This window comes from Eulemur rufifrons, chromosome 4 (genome assembly GCF_041146395.1).
Source record: "Eulemur rufifrons isolate Redbay chromosome 4, OSU_ERuf_1, whole genome shotgun sequence".
NCBI lineage: Eukaryota > Metazoa > Chordata > Mammalia > Primates > Lemuridae > Eulemur > Eulemur rufifrons.
Genome location: NC_090986.1, coordinates 69,916,316 through 69,943,007, shown reverse-complemented (window position 1 = coordinate 69,943,007; position 26,692 = coordinate 69,916,316). Strand labels below are relative to the sequence as shown.

General features: G+C 35.8%; 1 protein-coding gene across 1 annotated transcript in view; it reads right to left on the bottom strand.

Annotated features, from left to right (window-relative positions):
• The window catches only part of TRPC4 (transient receptor potential cation channel subfamily C member 4), a 192,097-nt gene that overhangs the window by 11,650 nt on the left and 153,755 nt on the right, over positions 1 to 26,692 (bottom strand). The window contains exons 5-8 of the mRNA XM_069467313.1: positions 23,872 to 24,011; positions 13,445 to 13,758; positions 5,839 to 6,034; positions 2,135 to 2,329 (exon numbers count right to left, since the gene is read on the bottom strand). Of these exons, the coding sequence (XP_069323414.1) occupies positions 2,135 to 2,329; positions 5,839 to 6,034; positions 13,445 to 13,758; positions 23,872 to 24,011 (845 nt within the window). The remainder of the gene's footprint in view (positions 1 to 2,134; positions 2,330 to 5,838; positions 6,035 to 13,444; positions 13,759 to 23,871; positions 24,012 to 26,692) is intronic.

Below are 26,692 nucleotides of genomic sequence, written 5' to 3'. Positions count from 1 at the left end.
TGGCAGCATATTCCTACCAGTGAGTCAACAGTGAGAGGAAGGAGGGTGGAGGGTTGGAAGTCAAATTTCTGGAATGATTCTCTATTGTTTTGGTGGACAGTACATATGGATCCTTATAATATCAGAGCAGGACCCTATATCTTGTTTACATGTCTGCTGGCATCTTAAAAACCAAGATTCCATGAGCTATGGCCTAAAATGGAAATATGAAAGACAAATTTATATTGGTGAGTGGGCATCTTTTTTTTTTTTTTTGGCCCAGAAAGCTCTTTTTAAATCAAAATGCTCTTATGAGAAGTAGCATATTAAGACAGTATTAATCATTAATATCTTATCAGGGATCAAGTAAAAAATTATTATAAATTTAAGAATAAGATGGGACAAAGGACAAGTATATTTTAATATGCAAGGAAGAAAGCCAGAGTTCGGCTTCCCTGAAACCTCTTTCTGTTTCCTCAAGGAAAATCTTAATTATTTCTCACATTGTTCTCATAACATCTTGCATATGACTATGATGTTAAATATATTATATAACATGTATTATAGTAATATGTTCTCACTTCTGTGTCTCCCACATTAAAATTGATGGCCTCAAAGATGGAAACCATAGTGTTGCACCTCCTTTCACTTCCCAGTTTCTAACTAGGTTACTGGCAAGGAGAATACATGCAATAATTGCTCATTAAACCTAAGTCATTACACTTATTCTACAAGCTCTTTTATTAGTAATTTGAATTAAATATCTTTTAATAGATAAATCAAACATTTGCAGTAAAATGATTTCACTCTTTTCTAAGTTCAGTGATAAAGTCCATGAATTAGTATGAGGGTTTGCAGGATAAAGTTTATCATAACTGACTTTGGTTTCAGATATGTTCCCAAACTGTAGTCCCCCAAGTTCATGAGTAATAGTTTATAGGAAAGAATATAACTGCCTCTCCTAAGCACCTCTGTGTTTGCAATACTCACTTGCCTGTCAATTTCTCTTTGAAATTAGAATTGTAACTGAGACAAGAGGAAAATCAATTGCACTTTCAGTAGGAGAAAGCTCCATCTGGGGCTGATGACAATGCCTGCTGGGCCATGAAGTTAAAAACTGAGAAGGATCGGTTAGGGCACAAGTGGCAGCCATAAACTATGTTAAATAAAATTAAAAACGAATGAACATTTTTTGATTTTTGATTAAATACCCAATATTACTTGGTAATTCTAACGTAAAGGCAATTTTAAATACTTGCAAAGCAATTTCTCTGAGAAGGTCAAAGTGACTAATGAATGTTAGCGTGTTAATTTCCAAAACATCACTATGAGAACTTTGAAAATTAGAAAACAAAGTGAGAAGGCAATGGAGAATGATTTATCCCACATCAATGGTTTGGCTAGAACAAAAGCCTAAGTCCATGTAATTTTTGCTGGAATTGTTTGAACTCTTGATTTCCAATATGAAAGAAATTTCCAAAGGAAATATAATCTTCCAGTTTACCAGGAGCATGGTTCTGAGCATTCCTGTCTATTATTTTTAGCTACCTACATTCTTGGCATCTAATAGGTTAGGGAGTGGAAGCAACGTGTTGAATAACTAAACACATTCTGAGATCACAGCTGACATTTGGCACAGAGTATTTAAGTTATGATATTCATTCAGTCATTTAATTGAGAATTTTTAATCAAACATAAAATGCTTTGTGCCGGGGCCTGTGTTAGGCACGAGGACTATGAGGTGACCAGAACAGATGCCCTCCTCTCACGGAGCTTACGGGGAAACAGACAATGAGTAAGTAATAACACAAATAACCTGCTGTTAGAATTCTGAAAAGAGCTAGAAATCCAGGTCCTGAGAGAGAATGTACTAGTTCCCCAAGCCTTGATGAACGGGTCTGGGAAGGCCTGTGTGAAGGAAGAGTGTGGCTCCTGTTAAAATAGCAGTGGCTGCCCTAGATGCAGGGAATGGGCTTGTGAAAAAGTCCCAGTCACTCAGAGAGTGCCTGAGTCACGGTAGATGTGCTATAAGTGTTCATGACATGTAATCAGTAAGAACAAAAAGGCTAAAGACTTGAACAAGTTCAATAAGGAACACAAATATTTTAAAACACGCAATTAAAAAAAAAGTAATACTAACATGCTGTGTTCTTACCCCTATTGTTCCAAAACTTTCTGGCTTTCTTCTCATCTTTTTCTTGCACAAGTGTGTCCATATCCATTTGATCAGGTACCAGAGTGACTTGGGGCTCGGGATGACATTGAAGGGAGTAGGCAGAGTCCCTCCTTCTTCAAAATAACTCATCCAAAGCTTTGTTCGAGCAAATTTCCATTCTATATCTGCATGGTCCTGAACAGGAGAACATGACAACTGCTGACAGGTTTCTTAATTAATAAGGTGAAATGAACCTCACGGAGAGCCTGTAACCTGACTTTGAGTGGCTCTTGGAACATTAATTACATTGCTTATAAAAACAGCGCTGACTCCAGGAGATAGTCGTCCAAACACTTCAGACAATGGCTTACCCTAGTATAGAGTCACAGATCTCACGTCACTTCTCATCCTTCCTTCTGCAGTGAAACAGACATCTAAAATAATTCCATGTCATAGAGACTGTGGGGATTAGCTATGATGTGAAGATGAATCTGCATCTCCTGCACTGCAGGTTCACATTAGCTCGGTTTCATTAGATTCTGGCCAGAAATAAGACTTTATGTCTTACCCAAGGCCTTGTACCCCTGCTTAGGCGAATGCCACCTTCACAGATGCTCATGGCTTGTCCTTTAGTGTTGCCAGGAAAAGTCTTATTGAATATGTTTCCATCTGAATAATTCTTGGCTACCTTCAGGCAATAGATATAAACTTAGAGAGAAATTCCTCTAACAAATGTACAATAGGGCCTCTCTGACACAGCATTGGACCTTGACACAACCTTGGCCAAATGTCACCAGATAGGACTATGGCTAGTTGTTGTCCCCCTCTGCATTTGTTACTCGCTCCCCTTTATTAACCTCCTAGGGGAAACTTTGGAACATCTGTGGCAATTAGATATAGGGCAGCCAGCCTCTTCTTAAATTAGCCATAAATCTGACTTAAGCAGAAAATCTGGGAAGTAGGAGGTGGTAGAAACTGGGCATACATGCATTTTAGAATTCAGAATAGTTCATTATAACCAATTAATATTATAAACAAGAACTCAGATTTTAGAGTAGAAGAATAGTCTTAGGCTATGCTTCATTTTAATATTCTTAAATTGCTGTGTGCTGATGAATGCATATGTTATAGGGACATTTCTACTCTGTACAATATAGGTTATAGTCTAGATGCTGGACAGATTGTGCTTTCAACAAAAATCACCATACCTAGAAAATGCATGGTCTCCATGATTGCTGAGCAAGTGTCTGATTCTATGGATTGATCCATAAATGGAAACACAGAAGCTGCAGTTTTCCTCCCCTTTCCTCTCCCCTTCCTCTCCTTCTTTATTTCTCCCTCCTTCCCTCTCCCATTTTTTTCTAAACAAGCTCATAGGTTTGGGCTGATTGTGCTGCATTAGTGAAGAAAATTGTATATTGTTTGCTTCGGGCATGGAGAATGGGACTCAGTAGATTTAGCTCAAGGAAATAAAAAGCCAGTCACTTAGATAAAGTGTTGGCCTGTGAATAGCTCCTTCTGATTTTCTGACTCTCAGGGAGTCAAAAATTATATCCTTTCACTGCTATCACTAAGCAGGCACTTCCTTTGTTCGTGGTTTGGGATTTTAAGAAGGGCTATAACATTGTCTACAGTGCTTAGAATTCTGGAGATGAAAAGTTCTAAACTGTGGAAGACTAAGCCCACCTTCCGCTATTCACCTTCTAACTCCTAGTCAACATTTAAAACTTAGTCTAACTGTTCTCTCTCCTGGGAAGACTGCCCAACACCCTTCGGTCTTCATCTGTCTCTTATCTCCAACCCAAGTCAAGGTCCTGCGCTTTCATAACACACTCAAATTTCTTTTCTCAATATTGAAATTGTTTATTTATTTTTGTCCCTACTATATTACTTTTTTTCTGAGAGTAGAGACTTTTTTTATTCTTTGTATCTCTAAAATCAGGCCTATGCCTGGCATATACTAGGTGCACAATACATATTTAATCAATGAACAAATGAGTGAATGGGAAGCAGGCTTTAGTTATGACCTGCATGATTGCTTCTGCCTTTCAATTGTTAAATTTTCCTCCCTTTTCACATTTTACCCTATGGATTGGGGATAGCAGAACAAGAAGAGAAAGCCAGCGGAGTAGATTCTGCTGTTCTGGGAAAGATGAACGTCAAATGCTTGGCATGTTCATGACCCAAGGAGGCATCATGTGCAGAATGCTAGGAGGTACACCTGTCTTAGGTTCTCAATGTTTGCCCTGCTTTCAATGGTCTTAGAGTTTGGGCTTGATAAAAATAGAGATTTGAAGATGATTCTCATCTCTGTAAAGAAGTTACCTAGAAAAACACACCCCACAAAGAAGCAATAAGAAAATGTCAAACTATTCTTAAATGATGTTCTCTTCTTGATGAAATCGGGACATTTAATGTTTTACATAATCCAACTTGTTGGCAGCTTCATATTATAATTAGAGGCTTTCTAATTTGTGTTGCTGTTGTTGTTCTAGAAAACAGAACCCATGTTCTGTAAATGTGTTGACTGGAGGAATACAGAACTTCTGAAACAAATTTCTAGGGACTATCTATAAAAATTTCAGAATATAAGATGCTTAAATGAAGCTCTATGTATCTACAAGTCCAGAAATTCACCTCCAAATCCTTGGACCAAATCCTAGGTATACCCAGAGGAATTATTGTGCATTAGGAGTACTTTAGTCTGTGAGCCAATAAATAAACCCATCTATTTTCATGTTTTATGCAGTATTTCATCAGTGACGAGTGTCTTATAAGAAAAATTTGCCTCCATAAAGACAGTTTAAGTAAGATTCAGAGTGCTGCTTGACAAAAATTTAAAAAAAAACAGTAATAACACATCAGAGATTTTAACCATAGATTCAAAGATACAATATAATTGTAGTTATTTATGGAGAAAATTGGCAACCTATAATTATGCTTATGAAATGCTACTTGTCTAAGGTGTAAATATGAAAGACATAAGAAATATATTTCATTCCTTTATGAGTTTTGTTGCTATAGCTACTTCTCATAGACATATATCTTTAGTATATTAAATTCAAGTGGATAAAAGGGCTTTGTCTTTCTTGTTTGTTGCTGCTCTTCTAGTTCCTAGAAAAGTACTTGGCAACAGAGTATGTACTCAATAAGTATTTGTTGAATGAGTAAATAAATAGATGAAGCTAAATTGCTTGGATTCCAGAGTTTCAAATAAACACAAATTATATTATATATTCTACTACAGAATTCAATATTACTTCAATATTGCTTTATCTAAGCTTTAGGAAACTGAAAATCCTGTGGCTTTACTGTTTACTGGATTGCCCTCTGGGTTTTGTATCTTGCCCGGCAGGCAATGGTAGGGTAAACAGACACGAGGCAAAAACCAGTGGGCACTACACAGAGATGAACTGCCTATTTGTAAGTCATACTCACTACTGCTTACCACAGCTGACGACTGCCTGGCAACGTGGATTTCGTTTATTTTTTACTCATGTGTAACATGACAAAACAAGACTAACATATAGTCACATATAGTATGATACTGCTCAGAGATTTCAAATTAACCATGTATATCATAATTCTTATCTGTCTGATCAACAGCCAATTATAGATCTTATTTCCTATGATAAGATAAAGTATAGCTAGGAACAATGCATTCTAGGGGGAATATTGAATTAATATAAAGTTAGTCAACTTACAGCAATTAGTTGGTAAGAATTATTCATCATAGCTATTAACATGTTGAGTAGAACAACCAGAGAGATGACATTATATGTCCCGAACATGGTGGCACCAACAAACTCAGTGAATTCGTGCTGTGCTTTGACATTGGTCACGTATAAATTGATAAGCCCAAATATTGACCAAAAAAGAGACTGGAGGGTCTCAAATAACCTGGAAAAAAGATAAAATGACATTAATAGTTATATTACTAGAACCATTATACAATATGATATAACAATAGAACTTGGTACTATTACATATCTATATATGATTAAGTTAAAAATGCATATCAACATAAAAATAATCTTTTAGGACAATTATACAATTAAACTTATAAAAAGAGTGAAAGAAAATTGTTTTCGTCAAACTAGCACAAAAGGTGTGCTTAATTTTCCTAGGTGTACTTAATCTTCCCCAAAGTTTTGAAAGCTACACTTAGTTTCCCAGCACAGGGTGGTACAAATGTGAGCCATAGCCTGTTTTTTCATGGCCATTGAACTAAGAATTGTTCTTGATTTCTCAAATGGTTGGGGGGAAAAAAACCAAAAGAATAGTAATATTTTGTGACATAGGAAAATCATATAAAATCCACATTTCAATATTCATAAATGATATTTTATTGAAACAAAATCATTCTCATTCACTTATGCATTATTTATGGTTTCTTTTGTGCTACAGTGGCAGAAGGAAGTAGTTGCAACAGAGAATGTATTTCTCACAAAGCCTAAAATAGTTACTATCTGGTCCTTTGCATAGAAAGTTTGTCTATCCCTGTCCTAGGGCACTAAGTGATAGTTAATAAATGATAAGTCACAAAGCTTAGGCCTCAAAAATGTCAGTTCTCTTACCTGATTTTGCTTTGGTTGTAGGAGGGTTAAAAACAATGTCATCATGACAGATTCCTACATTTACATTAAAATTGCATGTAGTGCATCCTATAAGATGGCAAAGAGGCTCAGAATGCTTAGATAATAAAATGTGATTTTTTTTTTTATATTTCAAAGAACATTTTATTCATTCTAGCCAATGAGTGAACTCTGGTGGTTGCATTGAAAGTAAAGTTTCCATAACTTACTCCAAAATGGAATAAGTTGAGGAGTATCTGAACCCAAATGGAGATTTGTCTGTTTCAATGGGATCGTTATAATTCATTAATATAATGTAATAAACATATGGCAGCTTTTATACTCCTTGAGAAACAGTTAAAGTAAGACTATTTAAATTATATTGTAAAAATAAAACAAAAACCTTCTCACACCTGGCATGGTGACTAAGGAGGTAGTATTTCAGACTGTAGGGAGATTGCCATTAGATTGGAATCGTGTTGCAGGATCAAATCCATTACAGTTTCTGGCACCTCCCAACTCCAGTGACATTGTTCCCTGTAGACCTTTTTATGGAAAGGCTCCTTGCCTAGTGACTCCATAAATTAGGTCTACCATGGTCAAGTGACCCAAGGAAAGACAATTCACACAAGGCCAGTGTAGTGTGACCTCATGGCATAGTGTAAGGTGAAAATGATCAGATTTCCTTTCTAGGAAAGTTTAACTTAGAAATATTAAGATAATGAGGTAGTTGCCCAAAGGTGCTGATTTGACAGGGGTTATGACATCGAGTCAGGGTCACTGGAATTATGGGATGCCAAGGGTTTGAGACAGCACCAGCTAAGAAGCAGAGAATGGAGAATGAAAAAGGTAAGAAGTAAACTCTGAGGATATATAGGGAGTAGCTGAATCACTTTAATGCTGATACACAGAGCAAAAATTCCATGGCCCAGCACTGTGTCAACTCCTGATCTTCCTGAACCTAGGGCTTGCTCTAGGTTCTGCCCCAGTTAACATCAACTTTTGCTCAGAGGATCAAATGGCTATAGTTCTGTGCATGATTCTTATAACAACATGCCTGTGACTTGAAATAAGCCATACATTTCTGGTCCATATAACCAGGAGAATCTAACTAAAAATGCCTTACTTGGAGTTCAGGACTTATTTTCCCAAATGTATTGCTTTTTTAAAAAAGTAAACAATTTCATATTGTTAATTGAATAATTATATAAAATTTAATTCTTTTTTTCCTAGAGCTCTTAAATGATGGAACGACAGATTATTATAAAACTGACAGGGCACCGACCTGACCAACTTCAGTCAGACAGACTGGGAGTCCTCAACCGAACTTTGTACATTGTGTGAGAGGTGATCGTGTCTTCTTAAAGGGCAGCCCAGATGTCGGATTCCAACAACGCAAGGGAGAGTTTAATCTAGTTCATTGACCCTAGACTAAGGCCACTAGAAGTTATTCTTTGAAAAGTTTCTCAGGAAAAAGTAAATTTGGCCCATGGCCATGAATTCTTTATTTTTAGTAACTTTAAGGACAACTTCTAAAATTAATGATAGTATCCTTTGGATTTAACATGAATTAATTGTATTCTTTCTTCCCAAAGAGTGTGCATTCTCACTGCGAATATACAAACGTAATTCAGCTCGTTTTTCCTGACACGAATAGCAGTTTAGAGAAAGTTACGAGGTAAATAGCATGAGTTATATAATAAATTATTTAGAATGTTACCACATAAATCTCATAATAGTTGCTTTTTCAAATAAAAACAGCTCACATAAAAACAGTAATGCAGGATAAATGGGTTGTTATAGTTGAATGGTACTGATTTGCTTCTGTCTAAATAAGTACTACTAATTTTTAGGGAACATTAGTAAACCCTTCAGCAAAATATTTATTGGCATTTTAAAATTAAAATCTTAAAGGGGGAAAATTCAAAACAAAATGACATTTTGTGATTAACTATAGCATTTGTTCTTTCTCTTATTTTTCTTCTTTCAGTGGAATGAATCAGTGGTGAGATTTATAGAATAGTTCCATGTAACTAAAATATATTTGTATCCGAGATAAATTAAGATCCTGGTATCAAGGTATTTCTAAATGAAATATTCTTTTATTAGGTGGAACTTTAAAAAGTCAATTTAGATTAACATTCAAAGCCATTGCTTTCAGAAATATTTTGATCATTAGTGGTTCCCAAATCTATTGAGACCAAGACTGCCATAGATTTAAGGATTATTAGTTGTATCACATATCAGAATTCCTTTATGTGACTAATATTTTCCTTATTCTGTGGTGAGATGAGGACTGAAAACTTCCCAAGATAATGCCACAACTTAATTAGGTGATAGCACAAAACCTGGGCTGAAGACAGTTTGTATGGGTTGAGGTTCTGTCTTCCTGAAGATATTTTGTCTATTGTCTTTTGAATATATTTCTCTATAGCTATTTTATGTGATTAGCTTGTTTCCCTGGTTATATACTTAAGACCAGAAAAACTGAACAAGTGAAAAAGGTAATGTATTCCACAGTTGAAGTTTTCCTCCATCCCATGAGACTAAAACGATGAGCAAGCATAAATTAACACAAGACCCATCTGAATATTTGAGCTTTAGTGTATAAGCAAAAATGTAATACTGAAACAAATAAAGTGTGACTTTAATTGGCCAGTTCCAACCATTAGGAATAAAGCTTCAACAAACATAAAAGAGCTTTGTCTAACAAGCATAACCAGTCACAAAGCCTGTGCCCTTGTAGGAGAGCTCCTTCCCAAGGACTATTAGCTCAAAATTGTATATAGAATAATTTCAGGTACTAAACATTTGGTTTCTCTTAGTGATATGTAGTTTTTCTCATGTTAATAACAAAACAGCCTGGAAAGGAGCAGGAAGAAGTGTCCATTCGCTGATGGGAAAATGCATGGAGAGGCATAGGAGACAAGGACCACAGGCTGTGACCACTGCGAGTTCACAGTCAGGGGACCAGGAAAGGCATCCTGGAAAAGGTATATCTGAGGTAGGATTTGGAAAAAAAAGAACAAAATTTTATCAAATGGGAGGGTAGAACAAGGGCATTCTGGGATGAGGAATGAAATAGCATATTTGGAGATTTATAACCCATTAGGAAATGTCGAACAGGAAAGCGTGGTTGGGGAATCGAGAAGGATGAAACCAGAACTAGAAAAGGAGGCAAGGGGCAGATCACTGAAGGACCTCGTATGTTAAGATAAGGAATGTGGCTGTATCTTTTAAGGAATGGAAACCACTCAATACTTTAAACAGGAAAGCCTGCGATCTGGGTTTGGAGAGTTCATTCAGGAAGCAGAATGGAAGGTGTATGAAGGAAGACAGAGCCCAGGGAAAAGAGAACTTGGACTTAGGCATGGGCAGTGAGCAAGGGGAGACAGTGCCAAGATAAAGAGAGCAGGAATAGATGTTTATTGAGTGACTACATGTGGAAGGCATGGGGGAAAGGAAAGATCTATAAAACACTGGGTGGATTGTGGTAGCATGGGCTAAAATGGCAGCTGAAGAGGAGGAAGACTAAGGTTTCAGAGAGACCCTGATGAGTTCTCTTTGATTGAATTTAAGTCTTTAGGAGACATACATGGAGAGGTATCCAACAGACAGTTGGATGTATATGCAACCTGGGGACAGAAGTCTGTGCTAGTGATATGAATATGGAAGTTATCTCTTAGACACACAGGGCCAAATCCATAGGCATATGTGAGTTTTCACAGGGACACTGTTAAGAGCGTCTGAGGTTAGTATGCTAAGGCAGATCACTATTTAAAAGCAGTAATTGCAATATAATTCTCAGAGTAAAGTGAAAAGGTTGGAGAGGTGAGAGGTGAAGTGAAAAAAAAAAAGTAACACAGAAGTTAAAGGAGGACAAGATTCCAAAAAATGGAAATGTTAAAAAGGGTCAAATGAGGCAAACACATTAAGTAAGATGTAAACAGATAAACGTCTCCTGGTGGAAGTGATAAAAAGAGGCTCCAGATGATATTTACTAGAGTAGTGTTAGTGAATGATGGAAACAGAAACCAAATTGCAATTGAATGAAGAATGAATGAGAGATGAGGAAACAAGATATCTTGTACGGGCTTCTGTTTTAGAGTTGCTTGGATGAAAAGGAAGGAGAGAGACAGGAGTGGTAGCTAAAGGGAAACCCCGGGTTCAAAGTTTCAGCATATGTTTGTAGCCTGAGTGGAAGGAGTGACAGAGAGGGAACCCTGTGAGAGATAACACTCTACCACCACCAGTCATGGTAATAGTAAGAGTAGCTAACATTTTTTTTATGACATTGTACAATAGGCACTGTGTTAGGTACCTTACATGAGTTATTACATTTTTTAACCCTCATATGGAATAATATCTCTGAAATGGTGGGTAGTAAAAAAAGTCTGAAATGTATGGAAGATACAGAATTACAAAAAGAAAATTGAAAACCAACAAAAGCACAGAAATAAGATGTTGAGCAGGAGCCTTGAGAGCATCATTACATATCCTCTGACGATAATTGATATCCATTATGCTGAAATAAGGTCATCAAGGGACAGGTGACTTGTGCCTTGTACATTCTACTTAATAATACTAGGAGTTATTAATATACTTTTTAGTTTTTGAATATCTTTAAGCAAAAATAACTTGTTGGATGCAGATTTATATTCCACTATCTGGAAAAAAATAATTCGGGGGAACAACTGATTTATTTGGGTTGAATGATTTGGGCTATTAATATTTGAGATGTGCAATTACCTGTTGCTTTTCATGATAATAGAGGAAACATAGATATTGATAAAGTAATATATAATACAAATAATCTACTATATAATATTTTCTTTTGGGATACAATTTATATTAGATATTTCACATCAGACTTGTGTAGCCACAATCTTCTTGGACTAACATTATAATTAGTTTGTAATATGTAATTATTTACTAAGAAACCAATAATAGGAGCAAGAGTATTCCTAGGAATTTTAGAGAATCATAAATCAGGATAGTGCTAAGCGTCAGCTTGTTGACTGCTGAGAAATCAGATAGGTCAGAAGGGTTGAGTCTAGGAACCAGAGCTTTTCCCTGAGAGGACCTGGGGGGTAACACAGTTCCAGGTGTTAGTTCTAGGTGGTGGGAAGTTCTGCCTCTGGAGGACAAAGCAGGGCATCAGAAGGATATGGCACAGACACAGATGGGGTGGTCTTGGCAAGCAGTTTGCATGAGGGTATGCAGTATATACAGCAACAAGAAAGCTGTGAATGGCACAGTGTACAAAAGGGTCTCTAATGGAAATCCAGGCGACTAGCCAGCAGGCAAAGTATCCAGGAAGGCTGTTAGAGACAGAATTCCCATTTAGAAGGGAGTGAGCTTGGTGGGATCTGACCAGTGTAAATCCCTAGTCCTAGTTACCCTGACCAAGTTGGCAAGTCAAGGATCACAAATGAGGGGGAAAGGTAAGTTCAGACATCAAAACTAAGAGGTCATCCAAGACCACGCTAGTTAGGAGGATGTTCCTGCAAGAGGTTTCACTGAATCCCTCCTGCCCAAGGGCAGAAGAGGGCAGTGGGAAGATGTCAGGGCTGAGTGAGCTGGTCAGACTGAAGAACTGCTGCTTAGGAACAGAAGGATGAAGAAAGAGCCGGGGACAAGGGATGAAATGACCAGGGAAGCGGGATGATTTTGTTTTTTCTTTATGATCCATGGTTTGTATCAAATCTATTTCTGAAAGGAATTGAGGATCCTAAGACTGAGATTAAAATTTTATGTACAAATAAACAGATGTTGATTAATTAAAATGGAGTTTTAAATATTGGCATTAAAGATAAAACAGATGTTGAATTAAGCCAACAAAGCATGTTAGCTATCCGTGATTTAGTTTATATGAGATTATTGATTTTCTCCCACTCGAGAAATTACTGTCCTCTCCTATATTAAACACAATTCTTTGATGGCCTCAAAATAAGGTTGGGCTTTTAAAATCACCTACAAAATCATAGGGTATTCATATGCGGTTGCTATGCAGAAGAAAATCACCTGGCTTCTTAATTCATGGGCTAATTAATCATATTTTACCAGAGTGGGATGGAAATGGGCACAGATATGTAGAGGCATATTTTATGAGAGCTGTGTGAGCATCAGACACGGTGCTCACAGGCCCAGGTTGTCAGTAAAGCCGATTGTGAGAATTACTGGAGGTTGACAAAGGATGCTGCCTATTTCTCATCTGGATATAGGGGCAGAGTTTTACATGCAAAATCATAATGGCTAGGTTAGTCTTGGGTTTCCATTGTGAATTATTTTAAATGCTTAAATTTTGTGTAGGGAACTAGAAGACATGTGAAGAGACTTTAGTACCTGGAAAACCCATGAGGAAACATTGAAACATACTTGGATTTTCTAACATGATTGGTTTTATTTTTGCCCCATCTTTTAATGTCCTGTCAATAGTACATAGGTTTCCTTTATTATTCCACATTTTAAAAACAGTCTATATAGCTTTCCTTCTAATGAGGTCATTTAAAAGAAAAGATGATTTTACTAAAACTTAAAATAAGTATAGCAGGTATTTTCTTATGTCAGAAAGATTCATTTCTATTCAAAGCTATGCTAATTCTGTTTTCTGCATGAAGCATAATGTTAATTCCCCATTTTCTTTGCAACCATTTGTCATGGATTTTTCAAGTTCATGAGATGTGCACTCTAAATGGTGCACAGCATTACCGGTGGAAATGTCTATTCGACTTACGTTGAAAACGCATTATTCTGCTTTTCACATCGTATGCCTTTGCAGCTTAATCCTTTTGTTTCTTCATAATAGAAGTACAATTGATTTAGGCCATTTGCAAATGCTAGCAACACAAGGCAGTATATGAATAGAAACTTCAAAATGTCCAGGAGCATTCTTCCCAGGGATATTTGCAGGGGTCCCAGGTGAGAATTTGCAGTAAACAGGGAGATCAGACGCAAGGAACTGAAGATGTTTGCAATAGCAAATAAAGCCTCTGCCACCAGAGTGGGATGCCACATGTCCCAAGATTCTCGTGGATTAAGAGCACTGTACTGGAGAAAACAGAGAAACAAAGGGAAAATAAATCAAACCCATGCATATGAATATGTCACCTTCAGACTCCGCAAGCTTTTTTAGGTCCATGCAGCATAATGACCTATTGTCAGGAAGCTGAAGTCCTCCATGATGGTGGCAGGAACATTGATCTACACAAAAATAAAAGTTTATTTATTTATAATTTATTAGCTTTGGTTTCAAAGTGGCCTTCTAGTTCTGTCCTTGTCAATTGTAGTTTTTGTTAATATGTTGATTACGTATGTCCTTGAATTTTGTAATGCTCTTTAAAAAAAGAAAAAGAAAATGTTATATAAGGCAAAAGAAACCCCATCTGATTTTATATTGGGAAAAGATAGCAATATCTTGATAGCAAAGGAAACTACATTATAAAGAGAAACTATTAAATTATGAACAAAATCATCAATGACCTCACTTATAATATTTGACACACTTGCCAATTCTAGAGGAATACATGTAGCATACAAATTACCTATGAATGAGTGAAAATAATTGTCTGTTGCCATGGAAATAGTAATGGCCAACATGGGCATAAACATCAGTGCTTTTTATCTGGTATATCCTAAATGTAAATACTACCTAATTTAAAAATTGTCCTGGTGGTCACTGAATTGCTACTTTTTTATATTTAATATGTGAAAAATATAATATTTATATGAACATTCTTTAATTAGATAAAATATGTGATCGGAGAAAAAATATTTGCTACTTTAAATTTTGTTCAGCAGTTATTTAAAAAGTAAGCGAATTAATTAAAATGTTAGCTGTGAATTACCCTGATATTGAACACTAAAAAGAACAAAATGGAATTTATCCCTTGTACTATTCAGGTAAATTTGTGTCCTTTTTAAAAAAGGGTAAAATATGCTCTTTAAACTATTGCAATATGGAAACCTATAATTAAATTTGTATTAGAACTGAACAATGAATTGAATTTTTTATCACTAAATATACGTCTAGACAACAGGATCTTTTTCCTAATTATCATTGTAAGAAAAAAAGAAAGTTCTATGAGTCCTTTCAGAATAATTTCCTTCTTTTTATAGTTCAATTTACGCCAAAGACCTTTACAAATGTTAATCCATTAATTTTCCTTGAAACTAATAGATAGTACGTTTTAATTGCCCCGGGGAGAAAATGCATCACAAGCTCCTGATCTTATTCAACACTCAGACTCTTGCTTGACTGACAGTTTAAAACATTCAAGTTTCAACTAGAAGAAAATTATTTTCTATTTTTAAATCTTGATAAATGTTCTTGAACATTCCCATGCATAGCTTTAGCATAAAATAGCTAATTATCGAAGATGCAGAAAAAAAAAGTTAAGATATTTTTCTTATTCATTATAACAGGAAACGTTGGGACACCAAACACTACTTAATTCTCTCAATTTGGTCCCCCCATATATGACACCTCCTTTTCCCTCAGAGACCAAGATCGCATTATCCTTCCTTTCCTCACTTCTCCCTTGAAGACACACACGCCTAAGTTGCAAACAACTTCCTCTATGTTGACAGCTAATTCTATTTCTGTTTTTTACCGAATATAGTTTAGGACTATATTTCAAAATGTACAAAAAATGAAACAAGGAGTATTAAGAATGCAATCAGTGTTTTGAACTTCTTACGACATTCAACACAATACCGTGCATATTGTGGGTGCTCAAGAAATAGTCTCTTTTGTCTAGTGTTCATACTCCAGTGAGCAGACAGGCACAACTAATTATAATAAAAATTCTCTAAGAGATGAACACAAAGTGCTGAGAGAATAGAGAAGAGGAAGTGATTAATTCTGTCTGGGGCTTGCGAGGCTAGGAGTAGACGGAGATTATACATGGTCAGAGCTTTAAGCGTCCTTCAAATCTCAGGCAGATGCTGTGCCTTGCTCTAGGTGCACATCCATGGCAGCTGGATGTAGTGTCCATTATCACACCCTGACTAGGTCCTGCTCTGTTATGGGCGTGCTGGGCATAGTGAATTATCTCAGCTGGGACTCAAAAAATCATAAGAGGAAGGTTTTCTATTTTACAGATTCTGCCCCCGTATAATTATCCAAGTTGGCTTCAGAGTCTAGTACTTTTACAAAGTATCGGGAAACAATGCTACATGAATATGTCCACTTTATGCAAGGTCAAGGCCTTCTGAGCAAAACATTCCTGGCATCTGAATTAAAGGATGCATGAATGGCAAACAATCCTTGCAAGTTAAAGATAGAGACCTCCTGAGAGACTAGAAACATCTCCCCTGGAGCCATCTGCTTACATTCTCAGAATAATAAACGTAGAGGCCTTTGCATCCCCAGAGAGAATTTATTTACTTTAGAAAGTTAAGGTCTTTCTCTTTTCTTCTCCGGGGGAAAAATGGGCAGCTGGCTCAGCTGCACCATATAAATTGTGGGATTCATAATTTCCGAGTTTCTCTCCTGTGGTACAAACCCTTGTACATCTGGCTCTCCTAGGGGACTGGGGGGGCGTGGGGAACCAATACTAAGATTGCTATGTGAGTAAATAATTTATCTGTTCTCTGATCCAAAAACGCTCACTTCTTGTCAGGGATAAATAGACATATAAACATTGAGCAATTATCTCTTGATTTCATTTAAGTTTTGATTCTTGATTCTTGATTCTTTTAAGTTTTGCTTTTGAAAAATTTTCTTCCATTATTCACATATATGTTTTCTTAGGTTTTTAAATATAGTCATAGTTTTACAAAGTGACTTTTTTTTTTTTTTTTTTTTTTGAGACAGAGTCTTGCTCTGTCACCCCAGGTAGAGTGCAGGGGCATCATCATAGCTCACTGCAACCTCCAACTCCTGGGCTCAAGTGACCCTTCTGCTTCAGCCTCCCAAGTAGCTGGGAATATAGGTGTGCACCACTACACCAGCTAATTTTTCTATTTTTAGTAGAGACGGGTCTTGCTCTTGTTCAGGCTGGTCTCAAACTCCTGGAGTCAAACGATCCTCCTGCCTTGGCCTCCCAGAGTGCTAGGATTACAGGCGTGAGCCTCTGTGCCCAGCCCACACAGTGATTTATAAAATTCTTACAAGTCCTGTTTTTTGAATTTATAGAGAATTACTGTAATTCTTCAATCATCAAATATATTTTCCACACCTATTATCAGGAATTAAAATATTGATGTGAATTTTTTAAATTTTCTTTAGTTCTATTATTTAAAAGCTATTTATAAAATCTACAATCCTTTTTTAATCTTTGCATGTTTGTGCTGCCTCCTCTCAGTATATTTCATAGGTTTCTCTGTCTCACCTGCCCCTTAAATGTTGTTTGCCTTTCAAGCCTCTTCTCTTCTCATTCTACCCACTTTCCCTGGATGACGTTTCCCAACACTACATCTCCAGCCCAGCCTTCTCACCTTACAGTTCTGTTGTACATTCTACTTTCGGATTGACTTTTCCACTTGGATATCGCACAGGCATCTCAAATTCACAAACCAAAAATGGAACGTATCACCTTTTCATCTCCAAACTCTTTCTCATTTATGCCTTCTGATCTTAGTGAATGGCAACAGATCACCCAAGTCAGAATTTAAGGTTCATCCTACAATCTTACCTTCCAAAATCCCAGCATCTAAACCTGAATCTTATACACGTTGCTATCTTCTCTTACTCAGCACACTCACTGTCCGAAAACAGCTCCTCTTTGTGTCTCAGACATAATTATGATAGCTTCCTAATTGCCCTCCCTGCCTTGAATCCTGTCTCCTCAATCATCTATTTCCTCCAGAATGATCTTTTAAAGGCGCCAATCAGACTATGTTACATATTGCTTAATATTCGTCAATGACTGCATTGTCCTTGAGATGACCATCTGATTTCTTAGCATGTCACACAAAGCCTCTGGAATCTGTGTTCTGACTTCCTTTGAAGATTTACCTGCCACTTGTCCCCAGTTAGGTAACTAATGCTCCTCCGGCTCAAACCTTCAGCATTGGTAATTCCCCAAATTAGCCACACATTCTTACTGAAATGCCTTTCCATGAACATTGAGCCATTGGTCTAAAATTAATTTAAATTCTAATTATTTTGACTCTTAGGATGTTATTCATTCATCAAGTATATGCCGGGTGCTTTGTCTGCTTTTGCTTAGGCACTATCTTCGGAGTTCATAGTGGTGATCAAGGAACATACCATATGGGTTTATAATATGGTGAAGAAGACAAACATTTATCAAGTAATACTAATGCTTCCCCCGAGAAGTACTCTGACTGCAGATCTGCAGCTGAGTGGACACTAGGATCCTGCTGACCAGAGCTGGTAGCTCCCCATTGTAGAATCATCTTTGAGGGAGAAATCAAAAGCTATCCTAAACACCTGTAGCCCTTCTAGGGTCACCAATTCCTGTTTTCCCCTTTCTCTTAAGTACTGTGTTTACTTTTCAGTCTATACCTACCATTGTTTAGTTTTGCCCCAAGCCTTTATTTCTATTCAGATTCCTTTATAAGAGAACTGCTCCTTTTGCAGATTTACAAGATAGAATATGTACTTTCAGATTACTTGTCAGTTTTTCATGCAGAAAGCTTGGTCTAATGTATTAATATTTTTAGGTGCTGGACATCTAGACAAGTGCTTTATATATGATGGAAGCTCAAAAACCACTCTAGGGAGAATTATTATAGACATAATCAAAGGCATGGTGGTTAGAGAAGATGGATCATTTTTAGAAATTTGAGTAGCTTGACATAACCTGAATGCAGAGAGCGTAGGAATAGTTAGATGAATCTGAGAGGAAGTTGAAGCCAAGTCATAAAGCCCTTAGCATAAATGTTAACAGAGAAAGATGAATTAAATCACAATATTGGATCATAAGTTTCTTGAATGTAGGAAAATGTATGCTAGTTCATATTTATGTCCTCTAAAGTCTCTGATGATTGCATACTTGTGAAAGTTAAGTAACCAAAATAAGTAAAAATTAAATTTATATTCAATGAAAATATTTGTGATATGAGACTAAATAGAAAACATATATTGGTTTTAATGTGTGTTTCACAAGGTGAAAATATTTCCCTTTCTACAAATTCATTAGGTAATTAGTAGTGAAAGACCAAAAAGACCAGGTATTTATACTAGGAAGGAATATGATTTTCTCCTCTAGTAGATAATTCTAGATTAAACAACTAAGATTAAAATCTCTACAGCTCTCTGCCATAAAACTAAAGAATATGTTAGAAAATCCCATACATTTTGGAGTAGATACAGTTGCACAGTTTGTAAAATGGAAACTGCAATATTTGCCCCCTTTCTAGCAGATAATAGGAGGGATCAATGAGATAGATAGTTAGAACTACTTAGAATGGTGCTATAAAACAAAGCCATCATGACTGTTAAAACAAATGCTCTTATTCATAATAATTTTGATTTTTGAAAACATTATTTAAATTACACAATGGAGAAGGTATAACAGTTTAATCATTTCTGCCAAATGACTGAAGATAATTATAAGAGATAATTTCTACATATAGAAAAGGGGCTGAGTAATATTTAGGAATAAACGACCCTAATGAAGCTGAAGTGACATTTTATTATTGTACCCCCAGGCATTAACAAGTTCCAGATTGACTAATACTTCATACATAGTGCAAAGAGAAAATAATTGACAAAGTTTCCTCTTGAGGATTAGAAGCAAATTAAAAAAAAAAAATCCAGAATCCATGAGCTGTAAAATGCCATTGAATAAAAGTATTCAAGAAAGCACCACAAAACCTTGCATCTAAAGAGAAGAATATTGAAGTCATATATATTTTTGTGCTCTGTCTTTGCATATTATAATGCTGTTGCATTGCATATAAAAATTAAGAGCAACTACTGAGTGCTTATATTGATTCTGTTCTCTGGCCTTAAATGTTTATTGATTTAATCTTCACAAACATTCTATGAGGTTTGATTACTGTTACTGTTTTACAGAAGAGAAATTTGAAGCACAGATTAAGTATTAACTTGCTCCAAGTCACACAGGTAGGAAAGTGATATAAGCAGTAGTCACATCAAGTGTGGATTTAGAGTCCAAACTCAACCATAGCCTTGGTTAGAAGGGTGTTTTTGTGTATGCTTTAAAAAGATCTCCCTTGCAAGTGGATGAATTGAACAAGGATGGATGCCATGGACTGAACTATGTCCCCCCTGCCACTGTCACCATAATTAATATGTTGGAGCCCCGCAGTGTGGTGGCATTTGGAGATGGTACCTTTGGAAGGTCATTAGGTTTAGATGAGCTCATGAGGGGGGGGCCTTCTTGATATGAGGAGAGACACCAGGGAGTTTGCAAGCTCTCTCTCTCTCCGTGCCGAGTGAGGACACAAGGAGAAAGCCAGGAAGAGAACCCTCACCAGAAACCAACCATGCTGGCACCTTGATCTCAGACTTCCAGCCCCCAGAACTGCAAGAAATACATTTCTTTTGTTTAAGCCACCCAGTCTAAGGTATTTTATTGTGACAACCTGAGCTGACTAATACAATGGACCAATTAAACAAGGGTGGCCCCCATGCCAGACATATTTTAAAAGGTTCCCCTTCTTAACAGAATAATTATAACAAAGTTTCCCTTTTTATATGATGACACAGATTTTTGATCCAGTTCCATAACTTGACCAAAAAGACCTGGGACTAGATTTTGTTTCTGTTCAGGCACCCTCAGATAGGGGGCAGAACCTGTACAATCCCAGCAGAGCTGCTAGTTATAACCATTTGGTGATCCTGCCTGAAGTACAATAGATGAATCTGTTGTTTCCAAGGAAGAAGTATTAGGATGATTTCATCTACCTTCTAATTCATAATTAAATTATCTATCTTGCAGATCTTACCTTCTAAATTTTTCTCAAGTCCAATCTTCTATCAGTTGTCCCTATGTCCACTGTTCTGTTTCAGGCACTCGTCATCATTTGAATCATTCTCTGCTTAAATATCATTAATGGATCCTCACTATTTATAAGGTAAAATTCAAGTTCTACAGAAAGATATAGAAAGTCCTTCCCCTCCTCTCCCTGCTCCCATTTCTAGGATCATCCCTCATAGATACTGAACTCTGCTTTATGTACTCTGGACTTTTCCACATTGTGTCTTTTATCTCTTGAATGTTCATTTGTGCTCACGAACATGAGAGATGTCCACTCACTTTGTCTTCTATAAATTTCTATGCTATTACAGTCAAGTTCAGTTCCTTCCTTGATGCTACCACATCCCCTGTTACAGACCTTATCACATTGTAAGATCCTTACTTATATGGAATTCTCTTTCATCTACCTGACTGTGAGCTACTTGAAGGCAGGGGCTACCTCTCAGGCATCTTTGCATTCTCAGGAACAAGATCAAAAGCTAATTTCTTAGTGCACTCCAATAAATGCACATTGATTGAATTAGCTGCTTGGTCAATATAATAGCTGTTTGCCTTATTTATACCAGATTCTATTTTTTTTTTTTTTTTGCACACAAACAAGGCAGCTTTTCCTAAAACAGTAATGTGTAAGTTATTAAAAATTAGCCTGAAAAAATTGAAGGCTAAAACAAAAATAAAGTAAGGAAGGATGAATCAACAAATCAGCATGGCATCACAAACTCCCACGGTAAGTTCTCTTTTGATTATCATCAATTTACAGATAATAAAATTGAGGACTACATTAAACAACTTGTCCCAAATCACACAGATTAGACACAGTAAACGCAAGTGTGAATTTAGAGCTCAAACCCTTTTTGAACTAAAATAAGCAAATGAGGAAACATAGTAAAGATATTATCTGTGGACTCATAGTATATGAAGAAGGATGAGAAAGCAGGAGTCAAAGAAAAAGAAGAAAAACTAACACTGAGTGCTTACTCTGTAACAGGCACTTTAAACATATCAACTCATTTACTTCTCATGCCAACAGCATAAGGTAGAGATCATAATTTTCCTTATTTTATGGATGAGACAAAGAGAAGAGAAGAAACAGGTTCAAGGTCACCCAACTAGGAAGTGATGGAGGAAAGAAATGAGCCCAGGAAATGACTCTGAAGTGCATGCCATTTAACATTCCCAGGCAACTCAAACACACATTGTACTTGAAGCAAATCACTCATAAAGAACATTTCATAATTTAGATTCACAATCATAGCTGAATTCCTATAACCAGTATATAAGCAACTTATTTCCTGAACATTTCATGTTCAGTAGGTCATTGTCACCTGTGGTATTGCTGTGTATGACTCCATATCCTTTTCTCTCTTCCCTCTCCTCCTTCATTACTTGGGGTGAGTGAGCTTAATTCTAAACATAAAGCTTCCTTGTAGTATAACGAACAATGCTTAGATTTTAATAGTAAAATAGATTTTGCATGTGTTGAATTCACAATATTTTAATTAAATTGAAATCCCATATCTGAAAGTCTTGAGGCAAAAAAATACACAAGTATCCATTAATATATGTAAGTGTACTCACTACATACGAGATTTCTTATATATGAAAAAGTATATGCATAAAAATAAATACCATATAAAGGTAATAATTACAAATGCTATCTATCTTAACTGAAATATTGTCTCTAAGAAATGCATAATAGAAGTCTCTTTGGGACACAATCTGACACTTCCTTGAGCTGTTGAATAGGATTATACAAAGCTCTTCAAAGTGTCTTTCTTAGGTCAACTGCACCAGCATCACCTGGGAATTTGTTAGAAATGCAAACGTGGGCCTTGCCCTAGAACTCCTAATTTAAAATCTGTGGATGGTGTGAAGGAATCTGTGCTTTAGCAAGCCCCCCTCGTCATTCTCATTTACCTGGAAGTTAGAATAAAACTGTTATTGTCATATAATTCCAGAATTTTATGATAGCACAAGGCCACAAAAAACTCCACATAAACTACTTTTTAGTAGAAGGACCTCTAAACAACTTTATAGATGTACCTAAGGATCACCACAGAGGAAAGGGGATTGAAGAGCTATGCACTTAATAACAGGTTGTCCACCTCCCTACGTAGATGCACAATATCCTTTGGTTAAGGTAGTACCTTCTGCAGTCCTAAACTCTTCAGGTTTATTAGCCTCAATGCATATAGATAAAATTACCAAGTTGTGTTTTCATTCTTAAAGCATAGCTTGCTTTCCATAAAATTGACAGAAATTGCTTTTTGCTAATATTTTGGTGAACACTGGCAACATTTTACTTGAACAAATGCTGGAAACTATGGCTTTTTCAACTTTGGGCAATTTTGATCCTGTCATAACTAAAAATTGCCCAAAGGGACTCAGGTCACTATTTTAAGAACTAGACTAAATGAGTAAGAGTTCATTAACATGTTAGCATTTTCTAGTTCAGATCATTAAATTGCATGAATTATTCATGTAACACCCAATTAAACATTCTTTGTTTTTTGCCAATTCACTAATCATTTTAAAACACTTTGTTTTTAAAGGAAAAGGAAGTAGGGAAAAGGAAAAACATAGAGTAGATAATCTTTTGGTTTAAAAAAAAATCTCCCAAAGTACAAAATAATCCCAATTGTCATTGAAGAACAAAATGTTTTATGTAAATTATGTGGTTGGGGATAAGATTGATGTTGTACAAAATCTGGGGGAGGAATGGGTGTGTGAAATTTCAGGCACTGTCATATTGAATGGGATGAGGAGACCAATTATATTCTGCTCTAATTATATTAAACTATATTAGTTTAAACTGAAATAATAATTTCAATGCTTTGAAAGAGTAATATTTTGATCTGTCTATGAAATTTTATCTATTAGTTATAACTGATAAAAATAGATTTTGGTTGCCAAAATTTAAACAGTGTTTGGGGTGGAATATCATTAAAAATGGAAAGGATTAGAAACCAGAGTTGCTACTGAGAATAATTTTGCTATGTTGTTCTATTTAGATGCAAGAAAATTGGATGAGAACTTCTGAGTGTTTATTAAAACTTGATTTGTGATTATAGATTATGCATTATCTATGTACTTTATCCCTACGTATCTATCAACAAAACCATGAGCTGATGAATTTCATATACAGATAAAGCTCTAGGTAACTTAATTAGTAAAAGTAATAGCATTTTGAAGGTATATCATTAATAATCAGAACTTACACTTTATCAACAACAGAAATAACAGTTACCTTTACAAATGCAACAATTTTCAAGGATATTGTTGCTAAATATAAGGAGTTCATCACAAAATCCATTAGATTCCACCAATCATGGATGTAATCTTGAAGTCCACCATCCCACATCTGTTTAATTTCTCCCCATATAAAACCTGCAATTATAGAAAGATTCATTGTAAGTGTGATTTTCAATCAAATCACTAAAAAAAAGACATATGCAGTTTAACCATTATAGATCTTGCAACTCAAGAGATCATATAGTTACACTAGATACAACATGTATTTTTAATATGTAATAATATTGAGTCCCAGCCATGTTTTAAGACTTTCAGGACACTAAGCGAATTCTAGAAGATCCTGTTACGGCAGCCTCACTTTTCTTTTATTCATTTGATAAATTCATAAGAATGTGCAATTTTTAAATTAAACTGTAATTTCCTCTAAAAGTATATATTTCTCTCATGGAAAATATAACATTTTCTTATAAGCAAATGCCTTGAGATATATTTTTCTTCCAAGTCAAAATGACTCCAATATTCATGAAAAACAGCATATCTAGCAAACATAAGTGGCTCAGACAATTAATCCGATTACCTTATTGTGCTTCTTTGAGTGGTTAGTGCCTTTAGAGACCTGATTTCAGTCTTGGAGAAACGATGGTTATAACACTCGTGATAATTCATTAAAAGATCTTACGTCTAGCAATCACTTCAAAGCTATATCCAGAGAAAATATAAATTTCTTTTCTTTTTTATGGTCATATTTTAAATAGAAAATCCTTTATTTTCAAATTCTCTGAAGTACTTATAAAATATCAGTGTAGATTATTTTATTCCCATAATCTTATTAAAATTGTGTAATTCTATTTCTAGAGCCTAATGATGAGGAGAGATATCAAAGTATCTAGAATCAGGAAATATTAAACAGATAAATATGATATTATAACTACATTAATACAAGCAAACAATGAGACTCCTTTAAGATAATAATAGCCTGAAACATGAAATGTATAATACTGAGTTGAATATCTGCTGAGGATGTACAAATTTGGAAAAAGCATTGCCCATACACTAAAAGCAAGAAAAAGTCAGATTATAAAAATCATAACTTTTCATGCATTTATCAGAGACATGAAAAATATTTAGCAAACTGGCAAAGGGCCAGAATTGGGCTCCTTGGTGTGCTGACCCCTGTGGTGGTGGTTATATGACTGTATGTGTTTGTGAACATTTTATATCTCTGTACTCCCTTGAAAAATGTCCTGCTTAACTTAATTTGAATGCAGCAAAAATTATGAGATTGATGCTAATGAATGAAAATAGGGATAGATAAGAATAAATAAAAATAGTAAATATTATTGCAACATATCGATTATAGGTAATATATACATTATTATGCATTTCTTTTACATTTTCTATACATTTGAAAAATTTTATAATAAAACTTAGAAATGAAAGGGCAGTAGACATGATGCTCTATCATTATTTAGTGAAAACTTGTAATGGCTATTTAAAATTATCAATGAAGTTTTATTTTTAAATTTTAAGTCACATTTAAATTTATAACCCATTTGAGAATTTATTTCAGGTGAATTACTTATAGTGTATATTTTAAAGTCTGCTGTGGACCACTGCTTTATTCTATTTTTGGTATTTACATCCTAGCTTCCCCTTTTAGGCTTCTTTCATAAATACATCTCTCTTGAGAGTTCAGATAGTATTGCGGCATAATTGGGGAGGTGATAATTTTCAACACCTCCATATTGAAGAAAAGAGTATATCAGAACTGAATAAGAAATGAAGCATGCACTGGGTTTTAGAACTGGTAGGGAGCTTAAAACTGATTTTATCCAGTGAGGAAAAATGCTTGACAAACATGGAAACACTTCCCTCTCCCACACTCATGAAGCTTTTCCTACTAAGGTAGGTACAGTCAGAGAAACCGGCAGACAACACAGTCTACAAAAAACAAACAAACAAACAAACAAACAAAAAAAAAAACTGAGGCCCAAAGAAGCAGTTTGAACCAAAGAGGCACAGCATTAACTAATGCTATGCTATTAGGTAATGGAGAACCAGCACTTGATCCTAATCTCCTAAATGCAGTATGTTTAGAAAATATTTTCTTATTCTTGAGATTTTACAATGTAGTTTATCTGTTTTGTCTTCCTTGAAACTGCCAATTGCCAGAGATTAGAAAATATGTGCATGCAATAATTGATTGGACAAATGCATTTCAAGTTAATTTTTAGCAGAAGGCACAGTGATAAGACCTAGTATATGTCAGGTGAGTGAGGTGGCAGGCTCAACTCAACTGGCAATCAGCTTTGCAATCTTAGCCAAGTAGTCCAATCTCTCTAGGTTTCGTTATCTCACTTCAAAAAAAGAGAAGGGATTATGCTACTTCTAAGAAGTATGATTTTACCCTAATTGTGTAAATTTCCAAGCATTGCTTCTTCCTTTTCAGATTATCAAAATTTTCCTAAAATTAGTCATCACAATAGCTGCCATGAGAGATGAAAAAGTGTCTGGTACGAGAGAATACACACTTGCTCTGGTCTTCCCAGAAAGCAGAACTGGATCTTGATATGCAAAGTACGGAAAGAGCTTCTGGCCCAATGGAAGGAAGAATTCTCTGGCACCTAGAGGGAGTGGCTCTAAAGCTGTCATGGATTATCCCGTGAGCTAGAGATTCCAATCCAGAACCGGTCTTCTGTCAGTTACACTCCAAAGAAATTCCAGCGATGAGTGTATGCAATATGGTCTATGTAATCTCTAAAGTTCATTCCAACTGGATGAATCTGTCATTCAGTTGTTTTCATATTTGTATGTAT